Source organism: Eptatretus burgeri, chromosome 6 (genome assembly GCF_056783735.1).
Source record: "Eptatretus burgeri isolate ZD-2024b chromosome 6, Ebu_testis_v1, whole genome shotgun sequence".
NCBI lineage: Eukaryota > Metazoa > Chordata > Myxini > Myxiniformes > Myxinidae > Eptatretus > Eptatretus burgeri.
Window position 1 is genome coordinate 98,522,873 of NC_140966.1, and position 14,049 is coordinate 98,536,921.

The 14,049-nt window shown below is 47.6% G+C and overlaps 1 protein-coding gene across 2 annotated transcripts in view; it reads left to right on the top strand.

Moving 5' to 3' along the window:
- Positions 1–14,049, top strand: part of LOC147025436 (uncharacterized) — a 139,108-nt gene that overhangs the window by 104,781 nt on the left and 20,278 nt on the right. Inside the window, exons 14-15 of one of the 2 annotated variants that reach the window (XM_085886399.1) lie at positions 7,326–7,634; positions 8,836–8,895. In XM_085886399.1, coding sequence (XP_085742525.1) covers positions 7,326–7,634; positions 8,836–8,895 — 369 coding nt within the window. The remainder of the gene's footprint in view (positions 1–7,325; positions 7,635–8,835; positions 8,896–14,049) is intronic. The other variant, XM_085886400.1, reaches the window with a different exon arrangement.

Sequence of the window (14,049 nt, forward strand, 5' to 3'; positions counted from 1 at the left end):
TAGCAGGGAGCCAGGCTGCCCACATGCAGTCTCTGGCTCAAACAATGCAGGTGACAGGGAACGTGGCTGGCTGCTCACACGCAGTCCAAGGCCTTCCCTTTTGAACTGAACGCAGTGAACCACAACGGTGCATGGGCTGCACAACGCAGTCTCCGTGCCAGCTCAAGTGGCACACGCAATGAGCACAACGAATGGATGGGTGAACACAAACACGGTGCACGGCCCGCCACTGCAGGCCCGTGTTGTAGCTGCCAACAGGGCAGTTCTCGCAGCTTGCAAACTGTTGCCTTGCGGATCCTGGCGCACATGGAAATGAACAGGGGGGGAAAAGCAAAAATTGAACGGGGCTGGTGAACGTGGGCAGTGGGCATGGCATGGCAAAGGCAAGCAGGCAAACACAGCCCGCAGAAGAAGGCCGCTGCAGGCAAACACAGCCGGCGGATGAACTGGCCGGCACAGGCCTTGCAGTACCACAGCTGCAGATGATCCGGCCGGCACAGGCCTTGCAGCAAAACAACAGCTGCCGATGAAGTTGGCCGGCCTCCGCCTTGAAGCAAAACACGGCCAGCCGATGAAGTTGGCCAGCTTTTGCCGTTCAGTGGAGGTTGGTGGAGGGGGTGCGGTGGTGCTGGCCACTTGGAAGGCGGGCTCGGACCTACCTACCTGTCTCCCTCCCAACCTATCGCCTTTGCCTGTCACTGTACATACCCACTCCCTTAATTTGTCAAACCCCAATTTAGCCCCAACTTATTTTTTTGTTGTTTTTATTTCTACTTCCCCACTATAAATCGTCCCCTAACCCCCTTTATCGTCTTTGTTCGGCTAACCTATCCTGTCACCTAGCCTACTCCCAACCCCTACGTTCCCTTCCCGGAGGGGAATAAGGGAGAGCTAACGTCCTATGTCGAGGCCCAACGAAGCCTCAGAATGGCCTCCCCAGAGTTCGGCGATCTATAACCAAAGTGGGTCCAGCGGCCCACAACGACAGCGAGGGGATGGATGGTGCGGAGGGGTACATCTCCTAATCTACCCTATCCATTTAACTGCTAAACTACCCCGGGGCTTTCAACAAGCGCCTCTCGCTTAAACTATTGGTTCTAACAACCCAGATTCCCGTCGCCTGTGTTGGTGTCCTTACAATTTCGGGCCTCGCCCCCCAATTTTCTCTCCGTACCCTCACACGGTCTCCTGGCTGGGACACGTGGCTCCCTTTGGCAGGCACGACCCTCTGCCGAATCTCCCGCTATGGCACCCCCGGGCACTACACTGCCTCCGAGCCTACCAGCTCCCTAACACCGGGGAGTGCCCCCATGGCACCTCCCCTGAAACGCACACGTGGCAGGCCGGCCTCCCGGGCGCCTTTCCGAGGGTCACCCGTGCCCACAACACTGCCCACGCGGCTAATGGCGCCCGGGCCCCCGCACCAAGCAGGCGCACCCGTGCCCACTACTCTATCCCGGCCCCCCATGGGCCCTTGGCCTACCGCGGCCGACTAGCCTGGTGCCCGGGGTACCCACTCAGCGATACTCACCTTTCGCAGCCACGCTCCCAAGCCCGTCAACAGGGCTCCTGCACCCCTCCAAATGGGTCTCGAGCCTACTTTCCCACCAACAGCAAAACGACCTCCATTTTCAATTTGACTAACCCAGCTAACTCACTTTACTCTGACCCCGGGGTCCCTTGGGCGGAGTCACTCCTCCCCCAATCACTCATCGCACCATGCATTCCCCATTCGCTCCATTCACACAGACCCGCTGGCCTCACTCACTCACCAAGCACATGCTTCCAATTCACTCACCAACAACTCTTCAACACACACACCACTGAACTCTGCCATCCTCCTAACTACATCCCCTAACTAACTCGTGCTCCCACGTCGTCCCTTAAACTATAGCACGTTCAATTTAACCTACGTAGCTAAGCTACGTCCCCTCTACACATTCATAAGTCTGTCCATGTCTCCAAATAAATCATTTTATTTCCCAACCTAAATCTGGCTACAATCCCTCGAACTAATCCATTCCACGGACTCCATGAGGACTTACCCCTGCCCCATGAAGTCGGTCTAACTAAGCTAACCCTTCCCCCTAACTAGTTTTCATCCTGTGCCCAGGGGTAAGGGGGTCTTTCACCCCTTGCCCAGGAATCCTGTGCACCCGAAAGTGAGGCTTGTCTTTTTTTTTTTTTTCCATGCGCATCACCAGCGCGGCAACTCAGAGCTCGCGCACTTTACACCTGCCCGTGACGTCATGCAGCTGCACGTGTTCCTCGTCCCTCCTTGGACGGTACCATCCGGCAGAGATACCCCTCCTGCCGGATTCCAACCCCACGTGCAGCCATGGCGTCACCGTGCGCACAAAAAAAAACACAAGCCCCACGTCTCGAGGGGTTCCCCACGCGAACGCATGTGCTTTGCCCGTTGGAGCTTAACACACACGATCGCGTGGAGAACCCGTCCGGTCCAAATCCGTTATCCTGCCTAAACTTTGTCCGTCCGCGGGATCGGCAAATCCACCGCGTGCGTTTCCGGACCGGGACTTCACTCTCGCAAGCGAGCACGTGGTGGTCTCGTGCGTTGCACAGCACGAACCGCGTGCTCACTGCTGGGTGAACCCGGCACGGTCCCCGAAATAGCTACAGCCGCTACTCGGCTTTCTTTCCTCTGTCGCCGTCTCCGTCTCCATTCCACACACGCATACCTGCGTGTTACGACGCACACAGTCCACTCCATCAAACTCACACCGGGAGACGCGGCTGCGTGCTCCCGCATGCCAACCGACATCTCCCTTACATACCGCTCTCTCACACACACGGTCTCCCTTGCACACAGCGACCTTGCACACGGCCGTTCACTCACGCGTGCGGGGGCACTCACCTGCGGTGCCTCACTCGCACTCCGTGCCTCATCCACACACGCGGGGGCACTCAACCGCGGTGCCTCATCCACACACGCGGGGGCACTCAACCGCGGTGTCTCATCCATACTCCGTGCCTCACTCATACACGCGGGGGCACTCAACCGCGGTGCCTCATCCACACACGGTGCCTCACCCACACACGCGGGGGCACTAACCCGCGGTTCCTCACTCACACTGGCCGTTTCACTCACACACACGGCCTCTTCCACACACGGTGCCTCATCCACACACACAGGGACAACCACTCTGGGGATTCGTGTCCCCACAAGGGTCTCCGGGGCCTCTATACCCCCCAAGCTCTCCGTGCACCCGTCCACAGCACTCCTCCCCTCGACCTCGCAAAGCACGACCGAACTCACCTGGTCGTGACTCGCCTCAAGGGGGCATACTCCCTCCCCTCGTTCCTGGAGGAGGCCATCCAGGTGCTCGCACTGGGTCTCTACCCAGTCCGCCAGCTCACCCCCTTTATCCTCCACTACCTCCGTGTGTGTGTGTGCGTCACTTACCCCGTCCAATTCACCCTCTATCTCCCGTGTCTCAACTATTATTATTTCCTTTGTCGTCACCTCGTGTCTCGTCTCACACGTTTTGGTCTCCCCATTTAATTTTTCCCTTTTGGTCACCGTCGATTCCTCTGTCAGGACCCTCGCCGAACACGCCCCCCGAATTATTTTTTTACCCGCCTCCACCGCGGGCCTGTCAGCCGTTGCACCCCCTTCCAGCTCGTTTGCTCCCACACGTGGAGTCGCCATTCTGAGTTCCCTGCTAACGGCCTTCATGCCCGCCTGCAGGCATCGGCCCATGTTCTGCGTCTCCCCCCGGAGCTTTTTCGTTTCTTCCTTCATGTTTGTTTCCATTCCGTTCATTTGTTGTGTATTCGCATCCATCGTCGTTTTCACTTCATTCATTTGCTTGTTCATGTCTTTCATTTCGTTTGTATTTGTATCCATCTTTTCTGTCATTGCCGCCAGCATGGCGCATAGCTGGGCCATGTTGGATGCACTCAGCTGAGCCGTTTCGGCGAGGGTTGGGGAAGGGTTTTGGTGGAGGGGGGGGGGAGGTGTCATACACTGCGGCCGCTGCCGCACCCATTTCGGGCTCTGGGTTCAGTTGGGCGAGTCCGTGTTCCTGCACAATCAACATTTCCTGCTCGGGGATTCCATCCTGGACCATGGATTCTACATTACTACACATATACATTTCTAATACCCCCGGCTCCCGCTCGCCTTGAGACGCCATCTTGCTTCTCGTAAAGGGTTAATTTCGCTCGCTCGTAATTTGGAGGGAATCGGGGGTCGCTTCTCTCACCCCTGGACCGATTCCCGTGAATTTAGCTGGAGACAGGAGAGCCCGTTTTCCTGTTCTCCGATACCAGTGCCGCGAGGAGGGCGATGAATTTGTATCGCACGACCTGACACCAGTGTTGCGGTATTCGCGCCCGCCGGCGTGCTGACGGCCACGTAACTCGAATCGCAGCACGTCGCCCACCGGACGGACAATCCAGTCGTGACCCTCTCGGACTAACGCCGGGAACCAGTCACGGGTGGACCTTTCGGTCTCACCGCGATCGAGCCAATCAGCCCCCGCGTGGGATAGGGTTGCTCGCCAAATTCGACCTACCTAAGTACCCACGCGGAGGGTAGACCGGGCGATCGCACCTCGCCGCAGGTCGACTTCGGACACGGGCCACTTAAGCGACCCGTTCCGCACTACCAGAATAACCGAGCGGTGTTATCGTCGACCTCGACGGTTCGATTAATTATCGGGCGTATTCAGCCCACTACCAACCCTTTACGTGAAGCAAGATGAGGATTCAATGGGAGAAATGACGAAGCGAAGCGGGAGAACAGTTCAATTATAAAGCACATTTATTCGCGGCACACGGGAAGCACACATTCAATTCCACCAAAAGCACACAGAAAAGACACAATGCAATTTACACAAAAAGCAAATGTAAAAGCGAAAACACAATGCAGAGCTAATACCGACTACCGAGCACACGGCAACACTTATACAATTCTACTTCACAGACGGCGCCGACAACACATACCCAAAACCAAGGAAAAGAAATACCCTCAAGGATGAGGCGGGCCTGAGGCCGAGACCGGGTCGGCCTACCCGTCTGGTGATGAGACGCGGGCCTCGCGGACGGTGTCTGGTAGGGGGTGGGAAAGGGGCCCCCTTGGTCGCACTATCTCAGCGCGGGGGGAAACAGGAGGGGGTTGCTGATGCTCGGGGTATAGAGGATCTTTATTATCCCGCGACGAGCGTCTCCACCTCGGCCAGGTCGCGCTGTCGGCCTCCCTCGGGTGCAGCTTCCTGCACGACGCGAGCACCCCCTCGTCTGGTGTCGCCGCCTTTCCACAGCTCCGTCCCCTCCGTTCCGACTCCAACGCACACGACGAGCAGCTCCACCGCCCGCGAAGTCTTGACTCTCTGTTTCCGACTCTCCTACTCTCCGCCTCTCGACTCTCCGACTCTCCTACTCTCCGCCTCTGGACTCTTCTGACTCTCCGCCTCTCCGCCTCTCGACTCCCTACTCTCCGCCTCTGGACTTTCCGACCCTCCTCTGACTGACGAACACGGTCCTTTTATCCCCCCGTAGCTTCGCCTTTGACCCCCTCCCTTTGACCTTTCACCTCGCTCCCCATTGGCCCGAGAAAAAGTGGGCGTGAAGGCTTTTTGATCCATAAATTTGCATATATCGATCGCCCTGGAGGCGGGGCCAAATCGCCCCTCGCTCACCGATTGGACGGCAAAAAGTGGGCGTGTGTCGTTTTTGATCCGTTTTTGAAGCACAAAATCCGTGATTTTGTACACGCTGTTCGACGCGCGCCCTGCACGAGTCCAACACCGGTACCCACAGCGGGGCAAGAATGGTGGCGATGCTACGGTTGCGAGGTGTGACGGGAAGGTCGTGGCGGTTGTGGTGAAGCGGCGTTGTGGTTGGTGGTTGATGTTGGGGTTGTGGTGGTAATCATGGCGGTTGGTCCAAAATAAAGATAGTAAAAGAAAAACGGCTATCCTGAAGAGTCGCAGCACGCATAAATGACATGTATTCCCACTAGACAACGGGTTTGGGCCTAACTACACATATACTTGCCGAGATACCTCACCTAAGGGACCTGAATGGTGGTTTGCGAATTTGGTAACCACAACAATATATATGGCTGCCGTTTCTGTTGACCAATTTATCCCTGGATGACCCTCAAAATTTTTCATACTGATCGGATGTTGCATTCTACATGTACAATTATGACGTCATAACGAAGGCATCAATGACATTGTTAAACAATCACACTTATTCCCCATGGGATAGGAGCCAATTTTCAATCTTTGCTGAAAATTTCGAGTCAATCCGACAAGCGGTTGCAAAGAAAAGGGATTCACAAAATGCAGACACGTACGTTCTATGTACGTTCTGTGTACACACCTGTGCGACCAATTGCTTAACCCCACTTTTTGCTTTGCGAACGCAGGCTAATTATCCTATCCATATCTGAATTTGGATCCAAATTTTCACCAAAATTTAATCATTTTGTCCTTGTCACACACCCAATCCGTCCACCAAGTTTCGTCTGAATCTGTCCATAACTTTTTGAGACATCTTACTGTATTGGTTTTTCACTCTGTCACTCAATGGTGAAGAATCACTTAAAAAAAATTTCCGATCCCGATCTTTGCCAAAATCTAATAATTTCATCCTTGTCACACACCCAACCTGTCCACCAATTTTCGTCTGGATCCGTCCATAGCTTTTTGAGATATCCTGTTCACAGACAGGGATGAAAACATAACCTCGCTCCACCTTCGTTGGCTGGAGGTAATTATGTTCAACAACAAGGAAAATTTACTCAAGTTCAATATATTACAGGCAATTGTGGATGAAGGGCACGTGATAGATGACCAATAACTTTTGATGAACATAGGTATGACCACAATTTGTATGTCTACCAATAGAAATGCATATGAATGTGATAATGGATTGTTTGTTTTTGTTGCTTGATAAGACAGTTGAAAATTTTCAAAGTCGTGAGATATTCCAATCTTAAACATTCTTGTAGAATGCGGGAAATTACATTGTATTGAAGCCGATAATTTCAATTTTTTTCAGGGGAGTGAGGTAACCCAGGACCCCCCTATCTGGGCCCACTGTATTGCTGGGACAATAAAACACTTCACTTTGCTGGATTTGCACCTCTCCCCCCCCTCCCCCCTTTGCAAAATCCTGGCGACAGGCCTGCTGAGATTCAAAGCCAGGATAGACAGCTCAGAGGCGAGCGAGTGCGCCCACCTCTAGGCTATCCTGCCAGCATTTACACGTTGAAAAATCGTTTTGGGTTTTGTAAAGTTACTTCCTCTCTATCACTTTTGATTGATCTTTCTTTTATTTCCTTGTTTTCAAAGGTGGTGGATTTGAGTGGGATGATGACATGGTTGCCGGCCCACGCCTCACCATCCTCCCACGTATCTCTCTCTCTTCTATCCCCAATCATCCATCACGGCCACCACCACCTCCACCACTTGGATTTCAGGGTGTGAATCCTCCTGTATTGGATTCACAACCACCTCCACCACCAGTCCGACCGGCTCCCCCACCACCATCCATCCCTTCAGCGGAAGACAGTTGTGCCCATAATTTGTCACGGTTTTCCAATTTTCCCAACAGCATGTCCTTCACCCACATCAGCGATTCTGATACTGACTCCTCTGAAGGTTAGTACTTGGGAATGCCTTTCCAAAACTTGATGAACCTCTTTATGATTTGATTATTCACCACATATTTTACACTTGCGTCTGAAAAATCAGGTTGACAAAAATGAATTTAATACTGTATGCAATATTTTCTTCATTGTGTGGGAGAGATTTGGTGGGAAGGTATTGAGAGATTGGTGGGGGTGGGGGAGGCAGGGAGGGGACATGGGTGAGCCATGGTTATGGCTTATCAGTTTCTCGAGCCAGTGATATGTCAATGAAACGTTCCCTTTTTAAAATTTATTTGTATAAAATGCGGGGCCATCGCGGGTGAGTGGCGCCTAAACATTGTTCAAGTCGATCGATATACAGTATTCAGTGACAGTGCGAATATTGTAGAGTGCTTTTCAAGTGTCTTAAGCACTCCAACAAAATGATTGTTGAGGAACGGCCGGCTTAGCAAGCGATTGGCGATCACCAATCCGTAATATTAAACACCTTCCAGAGATGCCCAAAATGTGAAACTTATGTTCGAATTGGACAAATGAACACTTTTTTTTAGCAGTCGGAACTGCTGGTAAGTTCAATTCTGGAACTTACATTTTGAGATTCTAGAGGTTATGGTGTGTGCGAGAATGAAATAAAGCCATCAACGCTGGCCTCTCCTGGCATTTATAAGCATTGCAATGTATCCAGTGATTAGTGGCGATGATGCTCGGACATTCGATGATATGCGTGAGGAAAGTGGGGGAAAAAAATCCTTTTCGTTAAGAAATCATTGCGGCCTGTTCCAAGCCAAGGTATTGTTGAGGAGGCCAAGGAAATGGCAGTTGAAGACACGTGTGTTAACAGAGGGCTGACCAAGATGGCGCGCCACCATCTTGGTAATGCTTGTTTTGGTTTTTCGTGATGAGTACCCCCTAAATTATCTTCAAAAGGGGTGTTTAAATTAACACAAACACCTGATTTTATTTTATGCACCACCTTGGAGTTCCCTTAGTATGCATGCAAAGTTTGGGGCCGCTCGGTTTCATGGTTTTGGAGTTATGTAGGGGGATGGACTGACATGCACTGACATTTATTATTCTAGATATAAAGTTGTATTTTCTGTCTGTTTGTACATCAATAGAATTGGCCCCACTGGTAGTAACCCCATCATATTGCATACCAGTGGTATCCTATTGGCTAATGGAGATATAAGAAAATATTTTCAAATCTACAGGGTGGGAAGAAGACCCCAATTCTCTCGATGTGAATGTGTATTGTATCGCGCCACCCCGAGGTAGGCAGTATTCCAAATCATCTTCTTATCCACATCGCCAAGCTCATAATTCTGGCACCCAACATACCACACTTGAAATGTTGTCTACCCAGAGGCACTACAGAGTCATTATTGTGAAGTAATGCTTTCTGGTATCATAATTAGTGCATGTTGTTTTATATTAAATATCGTATATGTTGTATTAATCGTTACAATGTTATTATTATTTTTATTATTATTATTATTATAGTATTGCCTGTTAAATTATATGTGATTAATTGATTGTAATTATACGTAGTACTTGGCTCTCTTTTTCTAAGCTCTAAATTCCTTCCATACAAGGTGTGGGTACCTCTGCTCGTCTGTTATAATTTAGATTTTATCATAGGAATCATTATTACATCAGAGCCACACTTTCTCTTCTCCTCACTTTGGGGGCCTGGACCACCAAAAGATAGCATGAGCTGCATATAGGGTTAATGTTAAAATAAGTGACTGGTTGATAAAAGAGACGAAAGCTACTCATAAGAAAAGGTTATCACATATTTTCTTACTCGGTATGGTACAAGTTATTTGGCACCAATTAAGTTTTACCACCTCAGGTGGTACCAACATCTGGTCTGGCCCATGGACTATTAATAGAACTAAATTTTTTCTTGTATCGCCACTTAACAAACCATACCATACAGGCCTGAATCATGGCTGGCAGCCTTGGGGTGGAGGGTGAGACACAAGTTTTGCTATTTAACCGTATCAATTAGTCACGTGAATTTCCACTTCGTCGGGTTTTACTTCTTTTTAATTTGAGTGATCATGAACCGAATGCGCTCTTTATTTAATATACTTTTTCAGGTTGGACTTCTTCTTTTCTTTTCCTTTTCTTTTTGAGATACGATGCATTTCAGCCACCAAAGATGAGAGATAAAGTTGTTTATTCGCTTTTTGCTTCGTGGTTCATTATGATGGGATTGCAGCCAAAAATTGCAAACTTGTTCTACAAGGACATCTAGACTCAAGGCCCTGTCACACCTTGACGATTTCGCCAGCATATGCCGACGTATGAAAAATTTGTCAAAAACACTGGCACACGTCGAATACGTATGGGTAGGTTTTGTATACGTTAAGAGCACGCTGGCATACGTCGTAGTACGCTGGCATATGTCGTAGTATGCTGAGCTGTTAGACAAATTTTCCATGCTTGAAATTTTTCGACGTATGCATGCGTATGACTCACACGTTCCGCATAACGCTGGCCATAAGTTGTAGGCACGTTACGCGATCGTTGACACACGTCGACACACGTTACTTGTAAGTTACTCATAAGTCTAAACACGTCGAGGTAATGCTTAGCGTCAGTGTTCCAGACTCCCTGGTTTTTTTTGTTTGTTTTTTTTTTCTTCGGAATGACGGTGATGTTGACACTTCAATTTCTAGTGTGGTTATAATATAATACTAGAACTGCCACTTTATAACTGCTGGCAGTGATGACCGGGTACCCAAACGTGTCCGCCTTTGACACAACTGATACAACATGAGACTTAAATCATCGTCGCAAAGTTTCGCATTCATCGGAAAAGCGGTGCCTGAGAAAACATGATTTAATGGTGATACAAACACAGGCCTGCTTCGCGACGGCGCAGAACAGACGAGTTACGAACCGGGCAGCACAAAGCGTTCAATTTCCTTATTACTGGCGAACAGATTAAAATGATTAAATAATTCTGGCTGCCAAACCACGCGATCGATCAGGTTGAAATTTTAAACTTTTGTTTCGCATGTCGGCTCAATTTCAAATGTGAAGTTTCGTATATACAGAAGCAGCGGTTCCAGAGTAAACATTAATTAATATTTATCCTTCAATCCAAGATGGCGGCCAAACCATGTGACTTGTGACGTCATAATTTTCACCACATCTGCAAACAGGATCGGAGACGATAAGTGCAAATTTTCGCTTCGCCAGGTTAAGCAGTTCCAGAGAAAACATTATTTAATATTTTTCTTAAAACCAACATGGCTGCCAAACCCTGGGCCCGATCCCATTGAAATTTCAAACCCTCATTCCGCATGCGCGTTCCACCATAAAGGTGCTGTTTCATATTTATTGATGCAGTAGTTCCAGAGTAAACATTAATTAATATTTTTCCTTCAATCCACTATGGCTGCCAAACGTTGCGTCGTACCTCAAAAGAGGGTGAGAACTTTTTATTCGTCATGGAGAGGCGGTCATAGTGGTGGAGTTTCCCCTGGATCTGTTCAGTCGTTTCAGAGAAAAAGACGTTTTAAGATATTATTTTTCAATCCAAGATGGCTGACGAACCATGTGACCTATGACATCACAAATTTATATTCTGCTTCCAACTGGGTATTGGAACACGTGTGTGAAGTTTCGTGTTAATCGGTAAAGGTGCGTTTTTCTATCCAAGATGGCCGCCAAACCATGTGACGTGTGACATCATAATTTTTACCACGCGTGCACACACGATCCTAGATGATAATTGCAAACTTTTGATTCGTTAGGTTAAGCGGTTCCAGAGAAAACATTATTTAATATTTTTCTTAAATCCAAGATGGCGGCCAAACAATGTGACGTATCAATTCGAAATTAACAAACTTATATCGCCTACATGTCCCGAATATAGTTCTGAAATCTCGACTTCATTGGACCAGCGCTTCTGGAGAAGAAGATGTTTGAAGGTTTTAGGGTTTTTTCAAGATGGCCGCCAAACCATGTGACCGATCAAGAAGAAATTAACAAACTCGAGAAAGGACCTCATGGGGAATATATGTATGAAGTTTCGTCTTCATCTGTCTTGCCCTTCTGGAGAAGAAGATTTTTAAAATTTATTCATTTTCAATCCAAGATGGCTGCCGAACCTTGTGACCGAGGATATAATAAATTCAAATTCTGCTTTCCATCATCGACCCGAACAAGTGTGTGAAGTTTCGTGTAAATCGGATAAGGTCTATTTTTCTATCCAAGATGGCCGCCAAACCATGTGACTTCTGAGGTAAAAAATTTTTACCATGTATGCAGACTTGAGGGAGGAAGGCACTTGCAAATTTTTGCTTCGATGGCTTATGAAATTCCAGAGAAAACATTATTTAATATTTTTCTTAAATCCAACATGGCGGCCAAACCATGTGACCTATCAATTCAAAATTAACAAACTTGCATCGCATACATGTCACGAATATAGTTCTGAAATCTCGCCTTCATTGGACCAGCGCTTCTGGAGAAGAAGATGTTTGAAGGTTTTAGGGTTTTTTCAAGATGGCCGCCAAACCATGTGACCGATCAAGAAGAAATTAACAAACTTGAGAAAGGACCTCATGGGGAATATATGTGTGAAGTTTCGTCTTAATCTGTCTTGCCCTTCTGGAGAAGAAGATTTTTAAAATTTATTCATTTTCAATCCAAGATGGCTGCCGAACCTTGTGACCGAGGATATCATAAATTTAAATTCTGCTTTCATTCATCGACCCGAACAAGTGTATGAAGTTTCGTGTAAATTGGATAAGGTCTATTTTTCTATCCAAGATGGCCGCCAAACCATGTGACTTCTGAGGTAAAATTTTTTTACCATGTATGCAGACTTGAGGGAGGAAGGCACTTGCAAATTTTTGCTTCGATGGCTTATGAAATTCCAGAGAAAACATTATTTAATATTTTTCTTAAATCCAACATGGCGGCCAAACCATGTGACCTATCACTTTGAAATTAACAAACTTGCATCGCATACATGTCACGAATATAGTTCTGAAATCTCGCCTTCATTGGACCAGCGCTTCTGGAGAAGAAGATGTTTGAAGGTTTTAAGGTTTTTTCAAGATGGCCGCCAAACCATGTGACGTATCAACAACAAATTAACAAACTTGAAAGAGGACCTCAGGGGGAATGTGCCTGTAAAGTTTCACCTCAATCTGCACAGCCCTTCTGGAGAAGAAGATTTTTTTTAAAAAACACTAAAAAACAAGATGGCGGCCGAATTACGTCATCGATGACGTCAAGAAAAACATTTTCCGCAGTGATTTTAGGCGTAGATGATGCTCAGAATTTTTCAGATTTTTCCTATATGGCGTTCTACTTGACGAATTTTCACCGGTATATCGCTTCACCTATGACGTCATGAAAAATCACACGTGTTCCCCATCGGGAGCTTAGTAAAATGTATCAAGAGAAAAATTTTTCCATTGCAGGGTTTCTGAGATACACAGGTCCAAAGTTTATCGTTTTTTTCAAGATGGCGCCCGCACCACATGACCAATGACGTCATAATTATAATGTGATTGTGCTATCAAAAAAGATACATACTGTGGTGAAAATTTTGTGTCGATCGGACTTAGTATCCCAGAGAAAATGATTTTTAAAGCGAAAAAGGGTGCAAAATGCCGGCGGAAAAAGAAAAATAATAATAACTAGAACTGCCACTTTATAACTGCTGGCAGTGATGACCGGGTACCCAGTCCGTCCGCCTTTGACACAACTGACACAACGTGAGACTTAAATCATAGTCGCAAAGTTTCGCATTTATCGGATAAGCGGTGCCGGAGAAAACATTATTTAATGGTGATACAAACACAGGCCTGCTTCGAGACGGCGCGGAACAGACGAGTTACGAACCGGGCAGCACAAAGCGTTCAATTTCCTGATTACTGGCGACCAGATTCAAATAATTAAATAATTCTGGCTGCCAAACCACACGGCCGATCAGGTTGAAATTTTAAACTTTTGTTTCACATGTAGCCTAAATTATAAATATGAAGTTTCGCATATATAGAAGTAGTGGTTCCAGAGTAAACATGAATTAATATTTATCCTTCAATCTAAGATGGCGGCCAAACCATGTGACGTGTGACCTCATAATTTTTACCATGTATGCAGATATCATGGAGGATGACAGACGCAAATTTTCGCTTCGATAGGTTAAGCAGTTCCAGAGAAAACATTATTTAATATTTTTCTTAAATTCAACATGGCTGCCAAACCATGTGACCTATCAATTAGAAATTAACAAACTTGTATTCCCTACTCATGTGCAATAGGGGTGTGAAGAGTCGCCTTGATCAGATCAGGTGTTCTGGAGAAGAAGATGTTTGAAGGTTTTAAGGTAAATTCAAGATGGCCGCCAAACCATGTGACCAATCAAGAACAAATTAACAAACTTGAGAAAGGAC